This window comes from Prionailurus viverrinus, chromosome E2 (genome assembly GCF_022837055.1).
Source record: "Prionailurus viverrinus isolate Anna chromosome E2, UM_Priviv_1.0, whole genome shotgun sequence".
NCBI classification, from domain to species: Eukaryota; Metazoa; Chordata; class Mammalia; order Carnivora; family Felidae; genus Prionailurus; species Prionailurus viverrinus.
The window spans coordinates 43,899,173-43,920,702 of NC_062575.1; the positions used below are offsets into that span (position 1 = coordinate 43,899,173).

General features: G+C 47.4%; 1 protein-coding gene across 4 annotated transcripts in view; it reads left to right on the forward strand.

Annotated features, from left to right (window-relative positions):
* Nucleotides 1-20,522, forward strand: part of GARRE1 (granule associated Rac and RHOG effector 1) — an 83,565-nt gene extending 63,043 nt beyond the window's left edge. For all 4 annotated transcript variants that reach the window (XM_047835435.1, XM_047835437.1, XM_047835439.1 and 1 more), the window contains 10 exons: nucleotides 185-280; nucleotides 406-567; nucleotides 1,454-1,612; nucleotides 3,886-3,983; nucleotides 9,040-9,165; nucleotides 10,258-11,291; nucleotides 14,779-14,944; nucleotides 15,725-15,862; nucleotides 17,375-17,453; nucleotides 17,903-20,522. In XM_047835435.1, the coding sequence (XP_047691391.1) occupies nucleotides 185-280; nucleotides 406-567; nucleotides 1,454-1,612; nucleotides 3,886-3,983; nucleotides 9,040-9,165; nucleotides 10,258-11,291; nucleotides 14,779-14,944; nucleotides 15,725-15,862; nucleotides 17,375-17,453; nucleotides 17,903-18,211 (2,367 nt within the window). In that variant the 3' untranslated portion in view covers nucleotides 18,212-20,522. The remainder of the gene's footprint in view (nucleotides 1-184; nucleotides 281-405; nucleotides 568-1,453; nucleotides 1,613-3,885; nucleotides 3,984-9,039; nucleotides 9,166-10,257; nucleotides 11,292-14,778; nucleotides 14,945-15,724; nucleotides 15,863-17,374; nucleotides 17,454-17,902) is intronic.
* Nucleotides 20,523-21,530: the final 1,008 nt, after the last annotated feature.

The following is a 21,530-nucleotide window of genomic DNA, read 5'->3' on the forward strand; positions in this document are numbered from 1 at the left end:
TGAGGACAGATAGAAACAAGGGAGGGCATTCAAGTTGTGAGGTTGAACCAGTTGGAAGGAATAGTAGGGTGGTAGTTGGCCTGAAGTCATTCAGTCACTACAGAAATTTTAAATTCCTGTTGTCCCTGGACTTTGTCATTCTACGATCTGCCATGTAATCTTGATTCTTACAATTTTTTTGCAGGCATATAAAATAGCTCTGGAAAGCTTAGGCCACTGTGAATATGCAATGAAAGCTGGTTTCCACCTGAATCCAAAGGCAATTGAAGCCAGTTTACAGGTATGCTTCTCTTTCTGGAAGCTCTTGGGAGCCGTGGAATGGCAGTGTCGCCATACCAAGTGAACCGGCTGTCTTGGCAGAATTGCCGTGGGTCACCTCCCCTCTCCTCTCCAAACCTTTTGCAGGGCTGCTGTAGCGAGGCCGAGGCGCAGCAGACAGGGCGGAGGCAGACCCCCCCGCAGCCCATGCAGTGTGAGCTTCCCACCGTCCCTGTGCAGATAGGATCACACTTCCTGAAGGGCGTCTCCTTCAACGAATCTGCCGCCGACAACCTGAAACTTAAGACGGTAGCTTTCCATGGGGTTCCAATACCGGGTGTGAACTTGGAAACCGTTCTTAAGGGAAACCTAAGGGCTTGTATAGATTAAAAAACAAAACTGAAGTCAAGGCAGGAGGTATTAGTAAACTGGTGTCTAAAAGCAGACTATGATGACTTATTTTAACAGACGTTTGCCAGGTTTTATTCCTAATTTTGTTCAAATGTTTAACATAAAGTGTTTCGAAAGTACGCTACAAAATACTATCTATGATTAATGTTTTAGGGGACTTTTGTGAATTAGATAGGAAATTTTATCGTGATACCGCAGTAATTATGACCAGTTTGGGAGCGTCATGTGAGCCAGGCATCATGCCAAGGGCTCCACCTGCATCGTCTCGTTTAATGCTCACCCAGGAGACGGACACTGCTCTTTTCTCCATTTGACAGAGGAACTGAGGCCCAAGTCACACAGCTACAAAGTAGTAGACTGGAATTTGAGGCTATGTAGTCTGTTTCCAGAGTCTGCATACCTGACCACTTGGTCATCCAAAATAAAGTTGAGGTTTTCATTGGTATTTATTTTTGCCAGATGATTTTGTCTCCTTATTTAGAGGAATTCAGAATTTCAAAATTCCTCAGCCAATTTGTGTCAGCAAATGTAATGCTATATTTTTTGCTAGTATAGAAATCACGTGTGTGTATTAATGTCTGCGTATCCGTATTCTCTGAGGGTATCTGATGACAGTTGCCTAAGAAATGAAAATGACATGATTTGGGTGGGGGGACTGAAACAGTGATCTTTTCACTATTGAAAAATAGAGGACTATTGTGTACTTGTAAATTCATTTCAGCATATTGTAGAATCTTGTGCAGCTTTATCTTGAGGGGTGAACTCTCATCTTCTCGACCCGTAGCATACGATGTTGCAGCTCATCAAGGAGGCGGGCTGCTACAATGGAATTACACCCAGGGACGACCTTCCTGTGACCGAAGTACTGAACCAGGTGTGCCCGTCCACGTGGCGGGGCGCCTGCAAGACTGCTGTGCAGCTGCTGTTCGGCCAGGCTGGTCTGGTGAGTGAGCGTGTGGGACGCCCCAGAGAGAGAGCAGAGAGTGTTTCCCGCACGGGAGGATGCGGTGCAGGCACAAGTGTGGAAATACTGAATAATTTTAAAAGTTCTTCAGTACTGCAGCATTTACAGCAAGTGGAGAAGGTAGAGGAACAGCAGCATTAAAAAGCCTTTTTTGTTTTCTCGTATAGACTGATAATACATATTTGCAGGGAACCTAGTTGCAAAGTGATGTTGCGGGTTTCCTGTGCAGAAACCTTCCGTGAGTGCTGGTTGATGGGGAGGGCCTCTCTGCACAGCTCGCCCACTCTGGAACGACAGTGGTATCTTTCTGATGCTCGAACATGCCAAGCTTCTTCCTGTCTCGGGCCTTTGCCATTGATGCTCTTCTTACTTGAGAAGACTTCCCTCTGAATCTGCATGTGTGACATCTTTTCGTCTTCCAGATGTCAGCTCGAACACCGCCTCCTCCAAGAAACCTCAGTGGTATAAGCAGTGCCCCCCCCCATCCAGTCGCTTTGTATCCCAGCTCTCTGTTTATCTCCTTCTTAACAATGAAATAACAACATCAATTCAGAAATAAGTTTAGTCTTTTCACCTTGGGAGAGAAGAGTGACTTTTGTCAAAGGTGGGATCCAGAGATCAATCTCTGAAGTCACCACTTAGCTTTTTGTTTGGCACCTGGGACTCATGTAACCTTACAACCTTGATCCCACTTTCGAGAATTAAATGACTACTTTTGGAAAAGATAACAGCATTTCAGTCAGAGGTTAACAGAAGCTAATTAGAGATTAAGAAAATTTAAAAAACTGTTTCTTTAATTCCTACTTTATTCATAAATGGAGCTGTTGGGAGGATGCTGTGCTTTCGTTTCATGGGGGTGAGGCCTCAGGTGGCCCAGCTCAGGGTGGTGCTGCCTTGTGTAGGGCCAGGTGAGGGCCCGTCCACAGCAGGTAGTTAGGCTTCCTTTAGGATCCGGCCCTTAATACGGGAAGAGAAGGAGTAAGCTGGAGACCCCCTGCTGAACTATGTGGGAGCCCACTGGCTTGAGGAAATTGATCCATATTCCGAAAGATCATGTTAGCTGTAACTAGAAAAGCCATAGGGATAAGTTCTCTAGAAAGGAGTGGGTAAAATAAGGCAGACAGACATATAGTCTGTTTTGGGAAAACGTATTTTTTTAAAAAAATTAAAAGCCCCAGGTTATTGAGAGAGCAGAAACTTCTTCCAGTTCCTTACTCCTTGCTCCCAGGGCACCTTTGTGTGTGACAGACAAAGAAACTTTAGGTTGTGGTTCTAGAGATGGGAGGAGAGAGGAAACACCTGCCTGGTCCAACAATGGCTATTACTTGGACAGGAAGTCTTTTCCAAAGGACATTGCAGACCAGCTGTGGGAAATCTGTTTACAGCAGTGGAAATCAGCTCCATTAGAGGCTGAGTTCAGAATCATAATAAGCAACTCTGCATGGCTTTGAAATATAACAGATATATAGAGAGATGTAGATTTTTTTTTTTTTTTTTTTTTAAGTAATCTCTACACTCCGCATGGGGCACGCACACACAACCTGAGATCAAGAGTCAGATTACTGAACAAGCCAGCCGGGTGCCCTGTAACAGATTATTTTTGAAGTGCTTTATGATTTTTTCTTAAATTCTTTTAGTTATTTGAAAATATAGTCGTCATTTTGTCAAACTGTCGAACTTACCTAGCTACTATATCACCTATGTAATATTGAAGACTCTCCTCCAAATAAGAAGAAATCATTGAGAGAAGAATCATCTTAACATTTCTGAACTACTTCTGTTTTTATTGATGGTTGAGGATAAAATGATCTTGTAAAAAAAAGAGCTTCATCCACTTCTAGCTTGTACTCATTCGTTACAAATGGGCTTTTCTGAAGCTGTGGTTCAATTTTTAATGAAGGTCTTATTTCTTTCAAGTGCATAAAGTAAAAAAAAAAAATACTAAGTGGAAACAAAATAATTCCTAATTAACATATTTATAGTTTGGCAAAAAGTACTAAAAGTGCTTGGAAAGTTCAGTACATCTTGCACTCAGAATTTGGTTTCTGTTTATTGAAGTATTACTGTCTTCAGTCATCTTTATTACTTGCATTTGTCTTCATGGGGCTCTTGACTGGCCTCTGCATAACTGCCTTGCCATGGGGATAGTTCTTGCCAGAGTCACTCAGCTTTAGTAGGCTCATGTATTGGATTTATTTGCGATCCATTTTCCTCTCTGAAAGCTGATTGTTGTTTTTCTCACTCTCTCTTAGGTGGTAGTTGACACAGCACAGATTGAAAATAAAGAAGCCTATGCCCCCCAAATCAGTTTAGAGGGCTCCAGAATTGTGGTTCAAGTCCCATCCACATGGTAACGTCACTCTTATATTAACACAAGCCTAATGATTGAAGTTTGCACGTCTTTGAAAACATTGCTTTGCTTTGGACAAACCCCGTGTTAGGTGACGCGTCAGGTCTTGCTGCTTGCACAGGTACACGGGCAATGGTGGTGTGTTGACATCATGTGTCATGGTTATCAGTCCATGATAAGGAAGCCAAAGTGTCTGAAAAATAGTCTGACAAGTAGTATAACTAAAATGTTATATACTCCTGGATCATAATGAGCAATATTATCTTCTCTTTGTTACTGAGTCCATAGCTTTTGAACAGAGTACATCATTTTCCCTAAGTCACCAGTGTTTCTCTAAAACTAAGTACAGAACATAAAATTCCTTCTCCTCCTTTGTCTGTTCCAGTAACAACCCTGATGATCTTGAGCTCATGCCATTCCCAACCTGGGGGTGGACTGAGCCATTTTTGTTTCTAATTATTTAATTACATTTATGAACTGATGATAAAGTATTCTCCTTAGTTTATTAAAACTCCTACAAATCGATAAGACAATGGACAGGTGCATGAATAGGTAATCAACAATAGATGAAGAAAATGTGTAACCTCACCTAATAGAGGCAGAGTAAAGAAACAGTATGATGTCATTTTGCCCACTGGTGTTGAAAAATTGTTTTAGAATAATAAATACATTTTTAAAATAAAAAAATAAAAGTTTGAGCCAGACCATACACAAACAGGCACAGAAAGTGAATAAATCAGACAGCCTTTCTGGAGGGCGGCTCAGTGTGTCAGAAGCCTTGAAAGAAGCGGTCTGACGCCAGCGGCTCCACGGTCCGGCGGCTCATCCCGATGATGTGCAGAGAAATTCAGCTAAAGGATCAGCATCATAACTTTATTAATGGCAAAAATGAGCGTGTGTTGGCCGACTTTTGTTATTAAGATTATGATATGAATGAGTAACCATACAGAAAATTTCTGAGACATTTAGGTAGGTAGAGATGGCCATGGTCAAGCGTGATGGCACTCTTGGTGCCCAGGGGGACTAAAATGGGAGCCAGGTAATGCATTCGAGTTGTATTTAAACCATTGCTCCCAGACATGAGAGGGCCCAGTGGTAGACTCTGCCCAGAGTTTTAGAACTTGCTGATAAATCAAGTCACAGTTGGCAGTTCACTTCATGTCCCAAAACCTCCCCCTTCCAATTTTTTATCTGATTATTGAGATGGCATACTGTTAACTTATATACACATCTTCATTCCTATCAAACAATAAACTGAAAGCTCACTTGTCTATAAGATTTTTGTGTTCCTGAATTTGTTTTCCAGTTCACATCTTTCCCCACCCCAAGGTGTACAACTAGTACTAAAATGGCTAATTGCAGTTCACTGGTTCCAGAACTCTCCGTGTATGATTGATTTCCTTTGTAATTCATTGCACCTCCAGTAAAGGCCTTACAGACTGTAATTTCTTGGAGAGGCTCCCTCTGCTGGTTACTTTTGGTAAAAATACAAAGTCTTTTAAAACGCACGTTTTTGTTTCTTTCAAAGTATAAAGTACGTGCTTGTTGAGAAGAATGCAAGCAGAAGTGATTGCTTTACTCCACCTTCAAAAAAATAAAATTATTAGCAAAGCCAGTCAAGAATTTATTATATGCTTTGCTTTTAATAAAATGGAGTGTCCCACTGCCAGATAGGGTTTCTTTCATAATACCTTTTTTAGATGTATTAATCGTCCTATTTAAGGTGTCTATCCATTCTTTCTTTCAACAAGTACTTACTGAATACCTACTATGTGTCAGAGATACTGTCTGGCTCTCGGAATTTAAGTATGAGCAACACAGACAGGGCCCCTGCCCCTAATAGTGTTGACCTGTTAATGAGAGGGAGTGTGAGGGGCAGCTAACAAGCCTACGAGTTCAGTTCAAGCCGCGGCATGTGTATGAGGGGAATTAGAGTCGAATGATGTCGTGTGATGAAGAATAACTGGAACAGCTGGGAGAAGGGAGGCTCTTTTGGATGAGAAGGTCACTTGTGAGTGGTCCTTCTTTGAAGATGCGATATTTGAGAGGAACCAGCCGTGCACAGAGCAGATGGGAGAGCGTTTCTTCCAGCTAGAAGGGACAGCAAATGCAAAAGCCTGGGGGGGGTGACCTGGCCTGGCTGGAGATGTGTGAGGTGGTCTTGAAGAGACACAGGGTCCCTGAGGGACTTGGATTTTTATCCAGAGTAGAATGGCTTTGAGCAAGTCTGTGTGATTTACCAAAAGAATGGCTTTCATCTCTTAAAGAGATATTAGTGATCAACTCTTGAGACTGATGGATACGATAAAAGTGCCAATTTGTTGATTTTCAGAAAGAGAAATTATTCTCACCAGCAAGTGTAGTACTTCTTTCTGCATGACCAGCAGCAGATGCTCTCCTAGTGGGCAAACATATGTGACCAGCCAAATCACAGCCAGGAGTGGCTTGGGAGCACAGAGCGAGTAGGTCCTAATAATCAGCAGTTCCAGGCTGAGAGAGTCAGGTACATGAACCCTGGCCAGGTCCACTGGCCAACATTCTCTCCCCAGAGCCAGGGTCTGGTTGGCACTGGCAGAGCTTGCCTTTTGCAGTATTTCTGAAGCTGGCCGGCTCGTAGCCTCACAGACGTATTTCTTCTCAAGCCCTAAGTCATGCTGGAGAGTGCCGCTGCCTCCTTAGGATGGCTTCGCAAGGGTTGATTTCACCATTTAACTCCCAGAGTGCTTAGGAGAAGACATACCACATCTTCCCGGTTCTGCCTCTCAGAAGAGGCCTCTTTTGAGGAGGTACCTTGAATGGGCAGTGAGCGCCTAAATGGTGGGAAGCAGCTCTCAGGGGAGAGCAGTCTGGGCAGAGGCAGCAAAAGCAAAGGTTCTGAGACGTGGGCAAATCCAACATATGCAGGGAGCGAGCAAAGACCTTGTGGCTGGGACAAGGTGAGCGGAGGTGACAGTGAAGAGAGATGTGGCCAGAGAGGCAGGAGAGACCAGGTCACAACAACCCCTGAGGTGCCATTTAGATTTTATGTCAATCACGATGGAATGCCACCGGAGGGTTTTAAATAGGGAAGTCATGTGTTCTGATTTGTGCTATAGGAGGCTCACTCTGGCTACGTGGGAGAGTGGGCCTGGGAGGGACAGGAGTAGATAGAGGAAAGGAGGCCGGCTGGGTGGTTGGTCCTGAGACACAGCTGCTGGAGGTTTCTTGGAGTAGAGCGGTAATAAGAGGGGTGGCGAGAAGGGCTTGGATTCAGAATGTGTCTTGGAAGAAGAGCTGTCGGGAATTGCTGGTGGGTTGGCATGGGCTGTGAGGGAGCCAGAGATGATGTGTAGGTTTGGGGTAGGTCCCTGTGTTGTTTACTTATGGAGGAAGTCTGTAGGAATCAGAGTGGTTTCTGGTGGAGAGGAGAGGAATCCGTTGTGCTGGCCAGACTGCCTGTTAGATGTACCTGAGAGATGTCAAGGGTGCAGTTAGATACTGGAGAGTGGGGTTTGGGAGAAGGAGGTCGGCTGATGAAGGAGATTTGAGTCCTCAGTGTAGGGTAGTCTGTACAGCCGCAGGACCGGATGCAGCAGTCTAGGGAGAAAGGACAAAACTTGGGACTCGCCACCATGCGGAGGTGGGGGAAGCGGAGCAGGAAGAGTTGGCAGAGGAGACCAGGAGGGAGCTGCCAGCCAGGTGAGAAGAAAGTTGAGCAAGTTTGGGGGTCATCGGGCTACAGAAGACAGTGCTCCGGGAGGAAAGAAACATTGCAAAACGTTGCTGAGAGATTGAGTAAGGTGGAGACAGGCAATTGACCTTTGACATTAGCAAGAACGAAGTTATTTGATAAAAGCTATTCTGGTGTAGTTATGGGGATGAAAGCCCATTGGTGGTGGGGGGAAGGGAGAATAGGAGGTAAGGGGTGCCTGAGTGGCTCAGTCGGCTAAATTCTTGATTTCAGCTCAGGTCATGGTCTCACAGTTTGCAAGATCAAGCCCCGCATCGGGCTCTGTGCTGACATTGTGGAACCTGCCTGGGATTCTCTCTCTCTTTCTGTCTCTCTCTCTCTCTCTCTCTCTCTCTCTCTCTCTCTCAAAATAAATAAATAAACTTTAAAAAAGAAAGAGAGAATATGAGGTAAGGAAGAGGAGAAGACAGTGTGTTTGGCTAAGAGGGGGAGCAGAGAAATTCACAGTGTCTGGCGGGGAATGTGGAGCGAAGAGAAAGAAACTGGTCAGTGAGGCTGGTTTGTTGGCCAAAGGGAATGTCATGGGGACAAAGGGGGCAATTAGGTGAGCAGGGTCCTCGGGAAAGCAGGAGGGTCCAGAGCATGCAGTGCTCGCTCAGCTGGAGGGACAGTCTGTGGCAGAGCAAGGCTTGTGTTCCGCCGTGACTGGAGGGGCAGGCGGCACGGGCAGGTGAGCTGGTGCGTGGTGGTGAGGAGAGGAAGCAGACCTCATCTCGTGTGTCTTCTCAGTTACTTGAGAGCCGTGATGGGGAAGAAGGGATGATGGCAGCAGGGATCGCAGGGTCTGAGGAGAGAGGACGCGGCTGAGGTGGTCATCTTGGAAAACATTCATTTATGGGAAGGCTGTTTGTTGCTTACCTGAAATTTGCAGCGAGTCTGGGTGGCAGACGGTGAGGGTTTTACCTCCATGGACCTGCAGTTTCCTGGGTGCAGGTGTGAAGCACTAACAAGAAAGCGGGAGCAGGGATGTTCTGGAAAGGAGCAGATACTGTGTTGGCTCACAGAATCTGCACAGGGTAGGGCAGAAAGTCAAGACCGGGGCTGGTGTGGGCAGCAAGAGGGCGTTAGGGCCCCCAGAAGGTATCCCCTCCAGCCAACCCTTCTCTTGCTCCTGAACAGACTCCAGGGAGATCCTAGAGCTCCCCCTCCTCTTGCAGGGCAGCGGGTTCCAGCGTCCGCCTTGTCATTCTCGAAGTGCTCTTCAGTTGCTCAATTTTTATTTGGTGCCCAAAGCATGTGAAAATGGCAGCCTTTTGTAGGAGGCCTGCTTGAAACACTTTTTCAGGGAAGTGTAGCCCAGACTGACACAGCCCGGTTCGTGCCTAGGTGCCTGAAAGAGGACCCTGCGACCATGTCCCTGCTGCAGAGAAGCCTGGATCCGGAGAAGACCCTGGGGCTGGTGGACGTGCTCTACACGGCTGTGCTGGACCTCAACCGCTGGAGGGCAGGGAGGTCGGTGTCCCCGCCGGTCACCTCAAGTGCTTTATATTCAGGCGCACACTTAGGGACAGCATGACCACATACAGCTTCGTGTGTGCTCACGTCGCTGATAGCGTGTGAGTCAGTAAGGCGAGAAAGCGAATTTTTTGGTAACCTAACTTTGGAATGATTTCAGATTTTACAGAAGAGTTGCGGTGATACCAAGAATTGCTCTCTGCCCTTTACCCAGACTCCTCCAGTTACTTCACATGTCTGCCTTCATTTGTTTTATCACTCGGGAGTAAGCCCATCAAGAGGGTTTTAACCCAACTCATTTACACCTTATGAGCAGAGAAATGTTTAGAAAACTTACTTATGTCCTATATCAACTTTATATCTGAAAGCAGCTGACAGTCACAAGATTGTCTCTGGAAATTATGGACATTAGAATGGTAGGGATCTTAAACATCTAGCCATGCACCCCCTTTCTTAACTCATGAGCGATGAGGCCCAGGAGACTGAGGTGGCTTGTCCGGGGTCCCACCAGCGTCGCCTGCCTCCACTCCATACCCTTTCTGACTCTAGGGCTTTCAGTACTAGAAAAAGTGCCCAGAAAACCTTGGAAGTAACAACCATCTGTTCTTAGCACTGTCTGTAAATCACTTCCAAGGACAGCAGTGCTGCATAGTGTCACTGAGTCCCGCTCGCCCACCCTGTCTGCTGTGGGGCTTTGTCCACGTCCCTCTGCTGGCCCAGCCCCCGTCCTCGTCCTCCAGGCACAAAGCTGGCCTCTGCCACTTGCATGCTCGCTCTACCCTTGCTTCACTCTGTACTGTGGTTAGAGGGTTTCGCTCAAACTCCTCCAGCCAGAATCTAAATGTACTTTTCACAGCCTCATGTTAGATGCTGTAGATTTTTTTTATCATAAATATGGATAGTAAGTACTTAAGTTACATACACTTAAAAGCCTTGGGTGTTCATTTATTTATCTATAAAATAAGGGAACCTGATACCAACTAGAGAGATTGTTTTTGTCCTTAAATGCGTAGAGATCATTTCATTGTCCAATCTGTATATTTGTCTTTTTTTTTTTTTTTTTTTTTTAATACATCTCTGTTTAAATAGGGAGCAAGCTTTACCCTGCATACAGATCCAGCTTCAGAGGGAGATCTGTGATTTTGGGAATCAGGCTGACCTGCCTTCTGGGAATGGAAACAAATCTTCAGGTGGTCTGCAGAAGACGTTCTCCAAACTGACATCCCGGTTCACCAAGAAAGCTTCGTGTACCAGCTCCAGCAGCAGCACAAATTATTCCATCCCAAATACCCCTTCCAAAAACATCTTCATAGCTGGGTGTTCAGAAGAGAAGGCCAAAATGCCCAGCAATATTGATTCAAGGTTACAAAGCATTTTGAACATTGGTAATTTCCCCAGGACTACAGACCCCTCACAGTCCACTCAGAATCCCGGTAATCAAATGGCCAATGGTTTTCTCATGGAGAGGCGTGACAACTTCCTGCAAGGGGACGATGGCAAGGATGAGAAGGGTATGAACTTACCAACCGATCAGGAAATGCAGGAGGTGATAGATTTTCTCTCGGGCTTTAACATGGGCCAGTCACATCAGGGCTCCCCATTGGTGACAAGGCGTAATTCTGCTGCCACAGCCATGGTGACTGAACAGAAGGCAGGAGCCATGCAGCCACAGCAGCCACCACTGCCGGTGCCCCCTCCACCACGGCCGCCCCAGGCTGGGGCCCACACTCCTCTGACACCCCAGCCAGGCCTGGCAGCTCAGCAGCAGTCCCCAAAGCAACAACAGCCCCAGCTCCAATACTACCAACACCTGCTCCAACCCATTGGACCTCAGCAACCCCCACCCCAGCCTCGGGCCCCTGGGAAATGGGTACATGGCTCATCCCAGCAGCCAGCACAGCCTGTTGGAGCAGGTCTGTCTCCTCTTGGCCAGTGGCCTGGCATATCTGATCTCAGTTCTGACTTGTACAGCTTGGGTCTGGTGAGCAGCTATATGGATAATGTGATGTCGGAGGTTTTGGGGCAGAAGCCACAGGGACCTAGAAATAACACCTGGCCAAACCGTGACCAAAGTGATGGAGTCTTTGGAATGTTGGGGGAGATTCTGCCTTTTGATCCTGCAGGTATGTGACCCACCCCTGCTCCTTGGGGTTTTCAGATAAATATAATCACTGAGGACTTCATAGCGCCTGACACAGCCTTACTTGTGGGGGGAAGTGACCTAATTTCCTTTTAAAGACCCTTTCTCACTGTCGGTTGGTAATCATGGGGCACCTCCAGCAAAGATAGGCAACAGTGGTGAGAACGAGGTTTCTCTCACTATATGGAGAATGGGATTGAGGCTAAGAGAAGTTACTTGAGTAGCTCCAAGTCCCATAATTCAAGCAGGCTCCAGTCTGGGTCCTCCCATTCGTGAGAGCCAAGGTGGCTGGTCCTTTGTGAGTACACAACCTGTTCTGTGACTCTTCTTTGCCTAGACTCTTGGGCCTGTGGGAGGTAGTGGAGTACCTTCCTGCCTCATAGAATAAGGCTCTGGCCTGAACACTGAAAATACCACCAGAGTTATCTTGAGAAATTAGAAACATAACTTCACAACAAACAAAAACAGACTAGGAGGAGGAACTAATTAAGGCCAAAAGCCATAATTAATTAAATTTAAATTTTTTTTTTCAACGTTTATTTTACTTTTGGGACAGAGAGAGACAGAGCATGAACGGGGGAGGGGCAGAGAGAGAGGGAGACACAGAATCGGAAACAGGCTCCAGGCTCCGAGCCATCAGCCCAGAGCCTGACGCGGGGCTCGAACTCACGGACCGCGAGATCGTGACCTGGCTGAAGTCGGACGCTTAACCGACTGCACCACCCAGGCGCCCCAAATTTAAAAGAAAAGTAGTGTCGAAATTGTAAAATAAAATCTAAAAGAAGAAATCTCTTGAAGCAAATAGACAAACCAATTTATCATGAGCTTTAGTAAGAGCAAAGAGAGACAAGATTAAGAAAGAGAAAGGAGCTGTCATTCCAGAAATAGGAGAGGTTGAAAGAAGTGTAAGACATTACTACATATGACTCAATGACAACATATTTGAAAACTGAGTGGAAAATGACTTCTTTCTTAATAAAATACACATTTACCAAAATCGTACCCAGAAGTGGAAGACCTGCCTAGATCTCCGTCAGTGGAAGAGATTGGAACGGTAATTATGAAGCCAACGTGATTCACCATAAAAACTTTATAAAGATTGTTAAAAAAGCAAACTGCAGTCATCTCTTCATGAATGTGGGTAGGGGCAAGACAACCTAGCAGTGTGTCGGAAGTGTCTGATACAGTGTCTGTTACTAAACCTGGTTTACTGCAGGGGTGGAAAGTGGTTCAGTGTTAGGGACTCTGCTACCGTAGAGTAATCCATCGCGTCAGCCAGTTAAATGAGATGCTGTAAAGACTCTAGAAAAAGACACCCGTAATTCCTTAAAACAAACAAACAAACAAAAACGAAAGCACAGAAAAACAAAACTCAAGAGATGAATAGAAAGAAATTTCTTGAATATATATATATAAAGACTTCCAAAAGCCAGTAGCAAGTAGTACTCTATATAGTGAAACAAAATCATTCCAGTTAAAATCATGACCCAGACAGGGTGACAGCTATTACCACCAACAGCATATAACTTTGTCTTAGACTTTCTAGCAAACACGGCAAAAGAAAAAGATACACTAAAAGGCACATCTCTGGGGGCATCTGGGTGGCTCAGCCGGTTAAGCTTCCGACCTTGGCTCAGGTCATGATCTCAAGTTCATGAGTTCAGGCCCCATGTCAGGCTCTCTCTTGTCGGCACAGATCCTCTGCCCCCTCCCCCTCTCTGCCCCTCCCTCCCTCACGCTCTCTCTTTCTCTCAAAAACAAATAAACAAATTTAAAAAAAGAAAACCATCTTTTTGCTGGCAGTAGAATTAGAAAAAAAGAAAGCTCAATAAAAAAACTTCTAAAATTAGTAAGCAAGTCGGTAAGGCAGGTGGATGGAAGATAAATACAGAGAAATCCATTAATGTCTTCTCGAATTTAGCAAAAGGTATACAGAATAGAAAATATGTCTCATTCACAAGGAGAATACTGTGAAGTATTATAAATAACTACAGCAAATATTTATAGAAATAACCAGTGGAAGAGGAGATCCACTGCTAAAACAACCTGGCATTAACTATTAATGGAAAGAAATGTTTTCTTATGTCTTCTAAAAATTCCTCATACCATTGCTCGTGCTTGCTTGTTCCTGCTGTCCTTGGGTGGTAGATGTGGGCAGCCCTGCCCACGGGGCACAGGGAGAGCAGGCCTACCTGGTTGCCCCTGACCGGGGTGGGTGCAGCACGGTTTCTCAGCTGCTGTTAAACGGTACGTCTTTTGATAGTCATGTAATTAAGTCCAGAGTATAAATGGTGTTTGGCAGAATTTTGCCAGATCTTTGATCTTTGTTGAGGCCTGGGCAGCCTTTATGTCTTTAGCCTAAGGACTTAACTGGCTTTTGCTTCTGGCTCCTCCTTTCTGACCTGCAGGTCCTTATGTACCTTCCTGCAGACCCCACCTGAGAGCATAAGGTCTCTAGAGCCCTTTCTCCAAATTAAGGAAGGGCATTCCTCTGGATAGATAAGTTTCAGAAGGCACCCTTTAGGGCAGGGCCTGGGAGAGCAGAGTGCCCCCCCCCCCCCCCCACGCAGACACTCTGGCCCCTGGTGACATGGTTTGACTCACTAAGAAGGGGGCCTTGGTTTCGGCCCAGCACTACCACCCCAATGTGGGCATCTTTGTGCATTGCACACAGGGCAGTCTCACGCAGCAGTCCTGTGGCAGTGCCCTGAGGACAGGCCAGTAATGCGATCGTGCCCTGGTACCTTCGCCAGCTTAAAGCTGACAAGTACACACTGCTGAGGCCTATTCAGTTTGTGATCCGTAGATACTTCCCTGCCATATCTTCTTGTCTGACGCTTTCTGTCATGCCTTTTATGCTGTTTTCTCTCCTGCCCATCCTTACTCGGCTCTGTCCAGTATGTTTCCAGTCACCTCTTAATGCATTCTGAAGTTTTAACTCCTCCATTACCACTCTTGTTATCTTCAGACTGAATGAGTAGGTCTGCCATCCAGTATCCAGGAAAATCCTGGATTCGAGTTGGGCCACGTGGGAATGACATATCTCTGACTGACCATGATGCTCTGATAACTATCAGGTTATCAGTTGGCCGAAGACATCATCTGATGTTCTAAGCTCTTAAGTATGTAGCACCAGACATTGGGAATTTTTAAAGTAACTGGTGTTTAACATTTAATCATGGATCCTTTTGTGTTCTCAGTCTTTTGTTCAGAGTCAGCCTGCCTCTGTCCTAGGTATAACCCTTCTTGACAGTCCCTATGCACACACCACACCCCAGCTTCAGACCTGTGGCTGAGAGCCCATCTCACCATGGCGGGCTGCCGGGCAGTCCTGCTGCTCTGGGCCACAAGCCCAGCAGCGCCTTGGCACTTTTCATTGTGTGTGTGACCAGCACATCCTCAGGAGGCAGGGAAGGAAATAAGAGGCCAGTGTGACCCCAAAACCTATTTGTCCCTTTGTCTTGACACAGTGGGTTCAGACCCCGAGTTTGCACGCTATGTGGCAGGAGTGAGCCAGGCAATGCAGCAGAAAAGGCAAGTTCAACACGGTCGCCGCCCAGGCAACCCCCGGGGCCACTGGCCACCCATGGATGATGCCCATCGGACCTGGCCTTTCCCGGAGTTCTTCACAGAAGGGTGAGTGCTGCATGTGTCAGGGAGGCGGAGTTTGGGACTGGGGTAAGCCCCGTGGGACCCTTGTGCACTCTTACCAGGCAGTTCATTTCCAAGGCCCCAGATGAAAGAGTGACATCTTGTCAACCCTTCAGGAGGTCCGAGTTCTGTGACAGACTCTTACAATGCCAAGTGGCATGATGTGTCTCTGTAAACACCATCATCAGTATAAATTGATAATTTTCAACACGTGCTCTTCTGCCCTAAATGAGGAACTTATTAGATGGTGTTTATGAGGTAACTGCATGTTTACCACGATCTTGATGTTGAAATGGGCATGGCCGTGGAACCCATGTGATTTACGGAATGTGGCCCTTGTAGCCTCCAAAAAGCAAAGGTGTATGATCCAGAGGCCAGTGTAGTGAGACAACGGGGATTTTCATCCTAAAGACAACCGGACGTTGACTTTTCACGTCTCTTATTGCCACCTGGTTCATAAGTCTAGACGGCCAAAGACCATTTCAACTTTTTGCTCTCAAATGAATTTCCTATGCAGAGCACAGTCTTCTGAGAAGAATACAGGGCAACGATGAGCACATGTTACTTTTGAAATAAGGGACAGGAAGAACTGCTCGGGTTTTTAGAAGGGGAGGTGAGAGACCGCTGTCTGGTTGTTGGATGAATGCAGGATAAAGACTGTTCCTTCAGGGCTGGGGCAGGCGGGCGGCCGGCCTGGGGGCTGTCCAGCTGGTGTCCAGGCCGGCCGCAGGAGCCCCGGGACCACCTTCTGTCTTTGGCTTTCAGGGACGGCCTACACAGTGGCTGGTCGGGTGCTCAGGCAGACTCTGCCAGCTCAAGTGATGAGACGTCCTCCGCCAACGGAGACAGCTTGTTCTCCATGTTTTCAGGGCCCGACCTCGTTGCTGCTGTCAAGCAGAGAAGGTATGAAGAGATTTTCAAGTGCAAAGGACAGAGAGGCACAAGAATGCGATCCACAGCTTATTCCTCTGGAAAGCTCGGGAACCGCATTGTCCCCAGTCAGCCTGGTGTGGGAAAGGCAGAGGGCCTCGGCCACCACTGTCTTGCTGAGTCCTCTCTGGCTACCATGCAGGCTGGTAGCCCAGGTGACTTGACATTGGGTTGGGTTTTGCTGGCAGAACAGTCTAATGCAAGCGGTAGCCAAAAATACCAGTGTGAGGCAGGGGAGGGTTCTGGAGACAGGGTCTGGTCTGCTGATACTGGACTGTGTCGTGTGAGAGGCAGCCCTTTCTATGGGAGGAGCAGGACCGGGTCAACCAGGTTCTAGTCAGGCTTTGCAACTCCAGACAAGGACCTGGCCCTCTCTGACCCTGTTTCTTCGGTGAAAAAAATAGTAATGGAGTATATTCAGGTCTGAGAAGTTTTAAAAGTAGGGATACGTGGCTGGCTCAGTCGGTGGAACATGCAACTCTTGATCTCAGGGTCATTAGTTCAAGCCCCACATGGGGCATGGTGCTCACTCAAAAAAAAAAAAAAAAGAGAGAGAGAGAAGAAAAGAGGGGCATCTGGGTGGCCCAGTCAGTTGAGCATCCAACTTTTGGTTTCAGCTCAGGTCATGATGTCACGGTTCATGAGTTGGAGCCCGAAGTCAGGCACTGCCAGGGTAGAGCCTACTTGGGATTCTCTCTCTCCCTCTTTCTCTGCCCATTCCCTGCTCACTCTCTTTCTCTCAAAATAAGTAAATAAGGTTTAAAACAAACAAACATGTCAGGATGGATTGGGTGCTATGAAGAAAAATATAAGGGTCAAGGAGGCTTCTGACGAGCAGAAAACTGAACAAAATGGGGGTAAGAAATTGGCAGTGGGGTATGTGTCAGAGAGAAGAATCAGGGATGCTCTGCAAGTTTTTGTTTGGCCAGAGCATCTGGATGAAGGGGGTGCTGCGAACCGAGGCAGGAGGAGGCAGGAGGAGTGGAACTGACCAGGGGTAGCGTGTAAGATGTCTGTTTTAGACAAGGGACACTGGAGAGGGCAGTGAGACATCGATGTACAGCACTGCCTCTGCAGACACTGCCGTCCATCTGCAGGAGCAGACTGATCTACTGGGCCCCGAGCCTGCTCCGCCCTGCCTGTGTCGTTCAGCGTCAGAACAGAAATTTTTCATGTTTGTGATTCACACCAACAGTCTTTTAAGTCCCACTTCCCCAGGGCACGGGAAGCATTCAGTATCTGTTGAATAAATTCACAAAAGCCAGAGCCAGGGGAATGGCCAGTGCCCGTCTTCACGCCTGCCACTCCCACCTCCCCAAGCCTGTGGCGGCTTCCGGGAGTGCTCCGTTCACTGGCGACCCACCGAGGCCTCCCCACCTAGAACCAGTGCCCAGAGCCACCAGAGCCAGGTGGCCAGTGTGTCCCCGGGAGGCAAGCTGGGTGGGACGCCAGGGGCCCACCGTGCTAAGCTCCGGGTTCTTTCAGGAAACACAGCAGTGGAGAACAGGAGACCAGCACACTGCCCTCACCACCTCTTCTTAGCACCGTGGAGGACGTGAACCAGGTATCGTGGGCCCTGTTCTGGCCAAGGAGGGCTGGCTCTCTGGGGTGCAGACCATGAGCAAAGTTGCAAAGCTTCAGTTTTAAGAGGGCTTCAAAGCAATGACAGGTTCTTAACTACCTCAGCTGACTCAGAGCCAGATTTACAGGAAGCTCTGGAGCTGTGCCATCCACGGTGACAGGCAACAGCCACACGTGGCTATTTCAATTGCAACATTCCTTAGTTCCTTAGTGACATTAGCCATATGTGGTAGTGGCTACTGTGTTGAGCGGCGCAGACACAGAACATTTCTGTCCTTGCAGGTTCGATTGGCCGAGGCTGTCCCGGGGCCGTGGGGAGGTGTGGGGCTCGCACGTGGCTCCTAGGTGTGCGTCAGGACCAGAGACCTGGGGAGGTGGGAAAAGACGATGAACTGCCAGAAATGCCCCTAAGAACCCTCTTCTGTCTCTCAGGATAACAAAACCAAAACGTGGCCACCCAAAGCACCCTGGCAACACCCTTCCCCGGTGCCCAGCACGCTGCCGAGCCCTAGCGCACCTCTGTACGCAGTCGCCGGCCCCGGCAGCCAGTGGAACGACACCATGCAGATGCTGCAGTCCCCGGTGTGGGCCGCGACCAGCGATCGCAGCGCCACCTCCTTCACCTACGTGCAGACCCCACCGCAGCCTCCGCCCCCACCAGCCCACAAGGCAGCGCCCAAGGGGTTCAAGGCCTTCCCCGGGAAGGCTGAGCGCCGGCCGGCCTACTTGCCCCAGTACTGACCCAGGGCCGGCCTGCCCACCCAGAGCTGTTGGGGCCAGCATCCCCACCCTGACTAGCTGGCACCAGCCCCCCCAGAGGACCAGTGCACCCCTGTCCCAGGCAGGGCTCCTTGGGGATGGGGGTAGTTGGCAGCTCCAAGCCTTCAAGGCCTGGCTTCTCAAACTTTGGAGGCATCGGACCCCTGGAGGGCCAGCTGGAGACAGGTTTCTGACCCTCAGGGAGATGCTGGGGGATCTTCGAGCTTAATAAGCTCCTCCGGTGATTCTGATGCAGGTGGGCCAGAGGCCACACTTTGAGAAACACAGCTCTCTAGTTTGTAGTCCCACTGTGTGTGTTGGGAAGGCATCAGGCCTAAAGGCTGAGAGCAAAACTGACCATTCTTCTGAAACCCTCCCCTCCCCCTTCTTAACGCATTGAGTGATGACCACACCAGTCACTGTATTTTATAGCTATTTTTCATATAGGTTTTTAGTTAAAACATCTCCTGCCCCAAATGCATTGAAGATTTTAAGATAACAAATATAGAGGCCGGAGGTTTGTTCAACACTATCTTTATTTAAGCTTAAACAAAATGGGCACAGTATAGAATATTTGTGATCGGAAGCAATCACCTGGGTTTTCTGTGGGTGGGCAGCCCCTCGCCACCCCAGCAGCACCCAAGGGGTGCAGTCTTTACCAGATTTACAAAAGCAGGATCGTAAAACTGATGTCAGAGGCGTATTCCTGATGGTGCATGGAGATGAGCCAGCTGGCTGCTGTCCGTGTGCAGAGTCAGGCTGCACCTGCTGCCCTCAGATCCACACATGGCCAGAGGCTTTGACACGGTCTCGGAACGTGGGGGTGTGGTCAGGAGGCTGCACAGACGCACCTGCACTTGAAATTGCAGTAACATTTGTGAGCTGGCTCAAGACAAACCAATTACGATGTAGACAGGAATTAATTTAAAGTCTTTTCTTTAGAAAAACACAAACAAAAAACCACCTCATTTTCAGTTAACATGTGCCATTAAATAGATGACATCCTGTGGATTTAAGGATATATTCCAGCCAGAATGGATCCAGAAGAATTGAATGGTGCTTAAATTGAGAAATAATAATAAATATATCTATATAGAATAGACATATCCCACTGTATATTAATTGAGGTTACAGAAGTTCTTTATATAAAACTTATTTAAATTTTTCATATTTCATCTTTGAAAAAGTCTAATTGAGAAAAATCCATAATATTTTCTGGTATGAAAGTTTGACAGTATTAATATTTTTTTTATATTTTCTTAAATCATTAAACCATTTTAATATATATGTTAACTACTAATAAATGGTTTATTCTTTCTAACTCCACATAAGCTTTTCCAGCGAAGATTGTAATAACACATTTATGTTCTCATTTTTCTACGGATATAAGTAAATTTATATTTAAAAATACCAAAAAGAAAAAAGATATACGTATATGTATGTATACACACCAATTCTAGAGGACCCTTAGGGTGTCTGAGCCCAGCCATCTGAGTTCTTAGCACTGTGTTGCCAGGCTGCTCCCAGGGCTCGGGTGTCGTCTTTTGTGCTGTGGGGGTTGCCATTGCTGCCTGTACTTCTGATCCTTTCACCGCGGGTTCCGAACATTCACCTCACCACGTTTACAGAGAACTATTTTGTACATAGACTTTTCCAGGCACGTGCTTTGCGCCCACCCCGCGTGGCCCTTGTCTGTGTTAGCCGTCGGTGTGTGCACTAATCTCTGTTGAAGTTGTTTGTGGCTGTTTCCCTCGTAAGATAGTTTTCTGTTCCCTTCAGTAACGTGTCCCCAGTCCCTTGTATTTCAAGTTCTATTATACTGAAGTACTCTTGTTTTAATAGTGCCTCCCCAAGGACCTCACCCTGGACAGAGGTCAGCCCTTGACGCCCAGTGCAGGTGACGTCGACACCGCTAATTGTCACTTTCCAGTCTGTTTTGCTCGACTAAGCAGGACATTTCGTAATTGCATCTCCGTGGGCTGTGAGACTGTGTGAAACTGTTTGTGTGGTCTCCTTGCAGGTGCTGTGTTCTCAGCACCACCTTGCTCTGAACACTGGTTATTCCAGGTGCTGCGCTCGGCAGAGGGGTCTCGCCAAAGCGCATGTGTGTGCGTGTGTGAGTGTGTGTGTCCTTTGCATGGCCGGGCGTGGCCGCCTTGCTCGGGCATCAGCAGGACATCGTGTGAATAGTTACAATGCTTCCAAACTGGAACTCTACATTTTGTATCTTACTTTTAAAGCTCCTATAAGTAAAATAACTATTGGCTTTATTAAAAATATACATTTAATAATATCTTGTATCTCTGTTTAAAATGAACTGCAGCAGACATGTGAGAAGCCCTGCCTGATTCATTACTTTGAAAAGCTGCACCCACATTGCTTTTGAGGTCAGTTTGTCCTCTGATTCTGAGACCTCGCAAGAGGAAAGAACCCTGGGAGTGTTGGGATGAGCTGGGGTGGGTGGGCAGGAAGCAGACAACTACCGCACGTCTCCAGCCAGCTTCCCTAAGGCCAAAGGAGATCCGGATAGACGTCTGTGAGGACAGAGCCAGCGTCACGGTGAAGGAGCCACCTGGAGGGATGCAAGTTCTCTCCTTGGGTTGTGGTCCGCCAGTACCCCCATTCCACCAGCCAGGGGCGCTGTGAGCTGCCCAACCAGCCTTTCCAAGGAGCAGACCCAGGGATGAGCTCTCCCCTTGCTCCACCAGGAACCCCATATTTGGCAAGGAGATCATACCTTACAGGGAGGGACAAGGACTAGTCTCATTGGAGGATGCCCTCCTGCTAAGCAATGGGAAGCTTGTTCAGTGGGAACCACAGAGGGAGGGTGGGTTACAGGGGAATTTCAACTTTTCATTTACAGCAAGATAGTACTTGATTGAAGCTTTTTTTCATGGCCTCGGGAAAAGATACAAGCATTAATCTATAACCTACCAGTATAAATACTAAGGCTTCTTTCTGCCCAGAAGCTGAGCATGGGGACCAAGACCCAGAGTCTTCTAAGTGCACCTCAGGACAAGGTTACTTAGTAACAGCTATGTTGCATGAGTGTGATAGGAAATACACCAGAAGTACCTATTAAAATGCTAGCATTTTATTCAAGCATGCTCTGTTTACCACCAGTACTTAGTGCTGTTCACTGGTTTCAATTCACAGCAGTGGTGGAGACAGAAGAGTTCTGTGGCCAGGCTATGTGCCGGATGGGTGAGAGTGGAAAGCTGAACAGATGTTACGCCTGAACAGCAAGAGGGTCCTTGTGAGGCTGGTGACCCTCCGTTTCCACCTGGGGGATCCTGGGAAA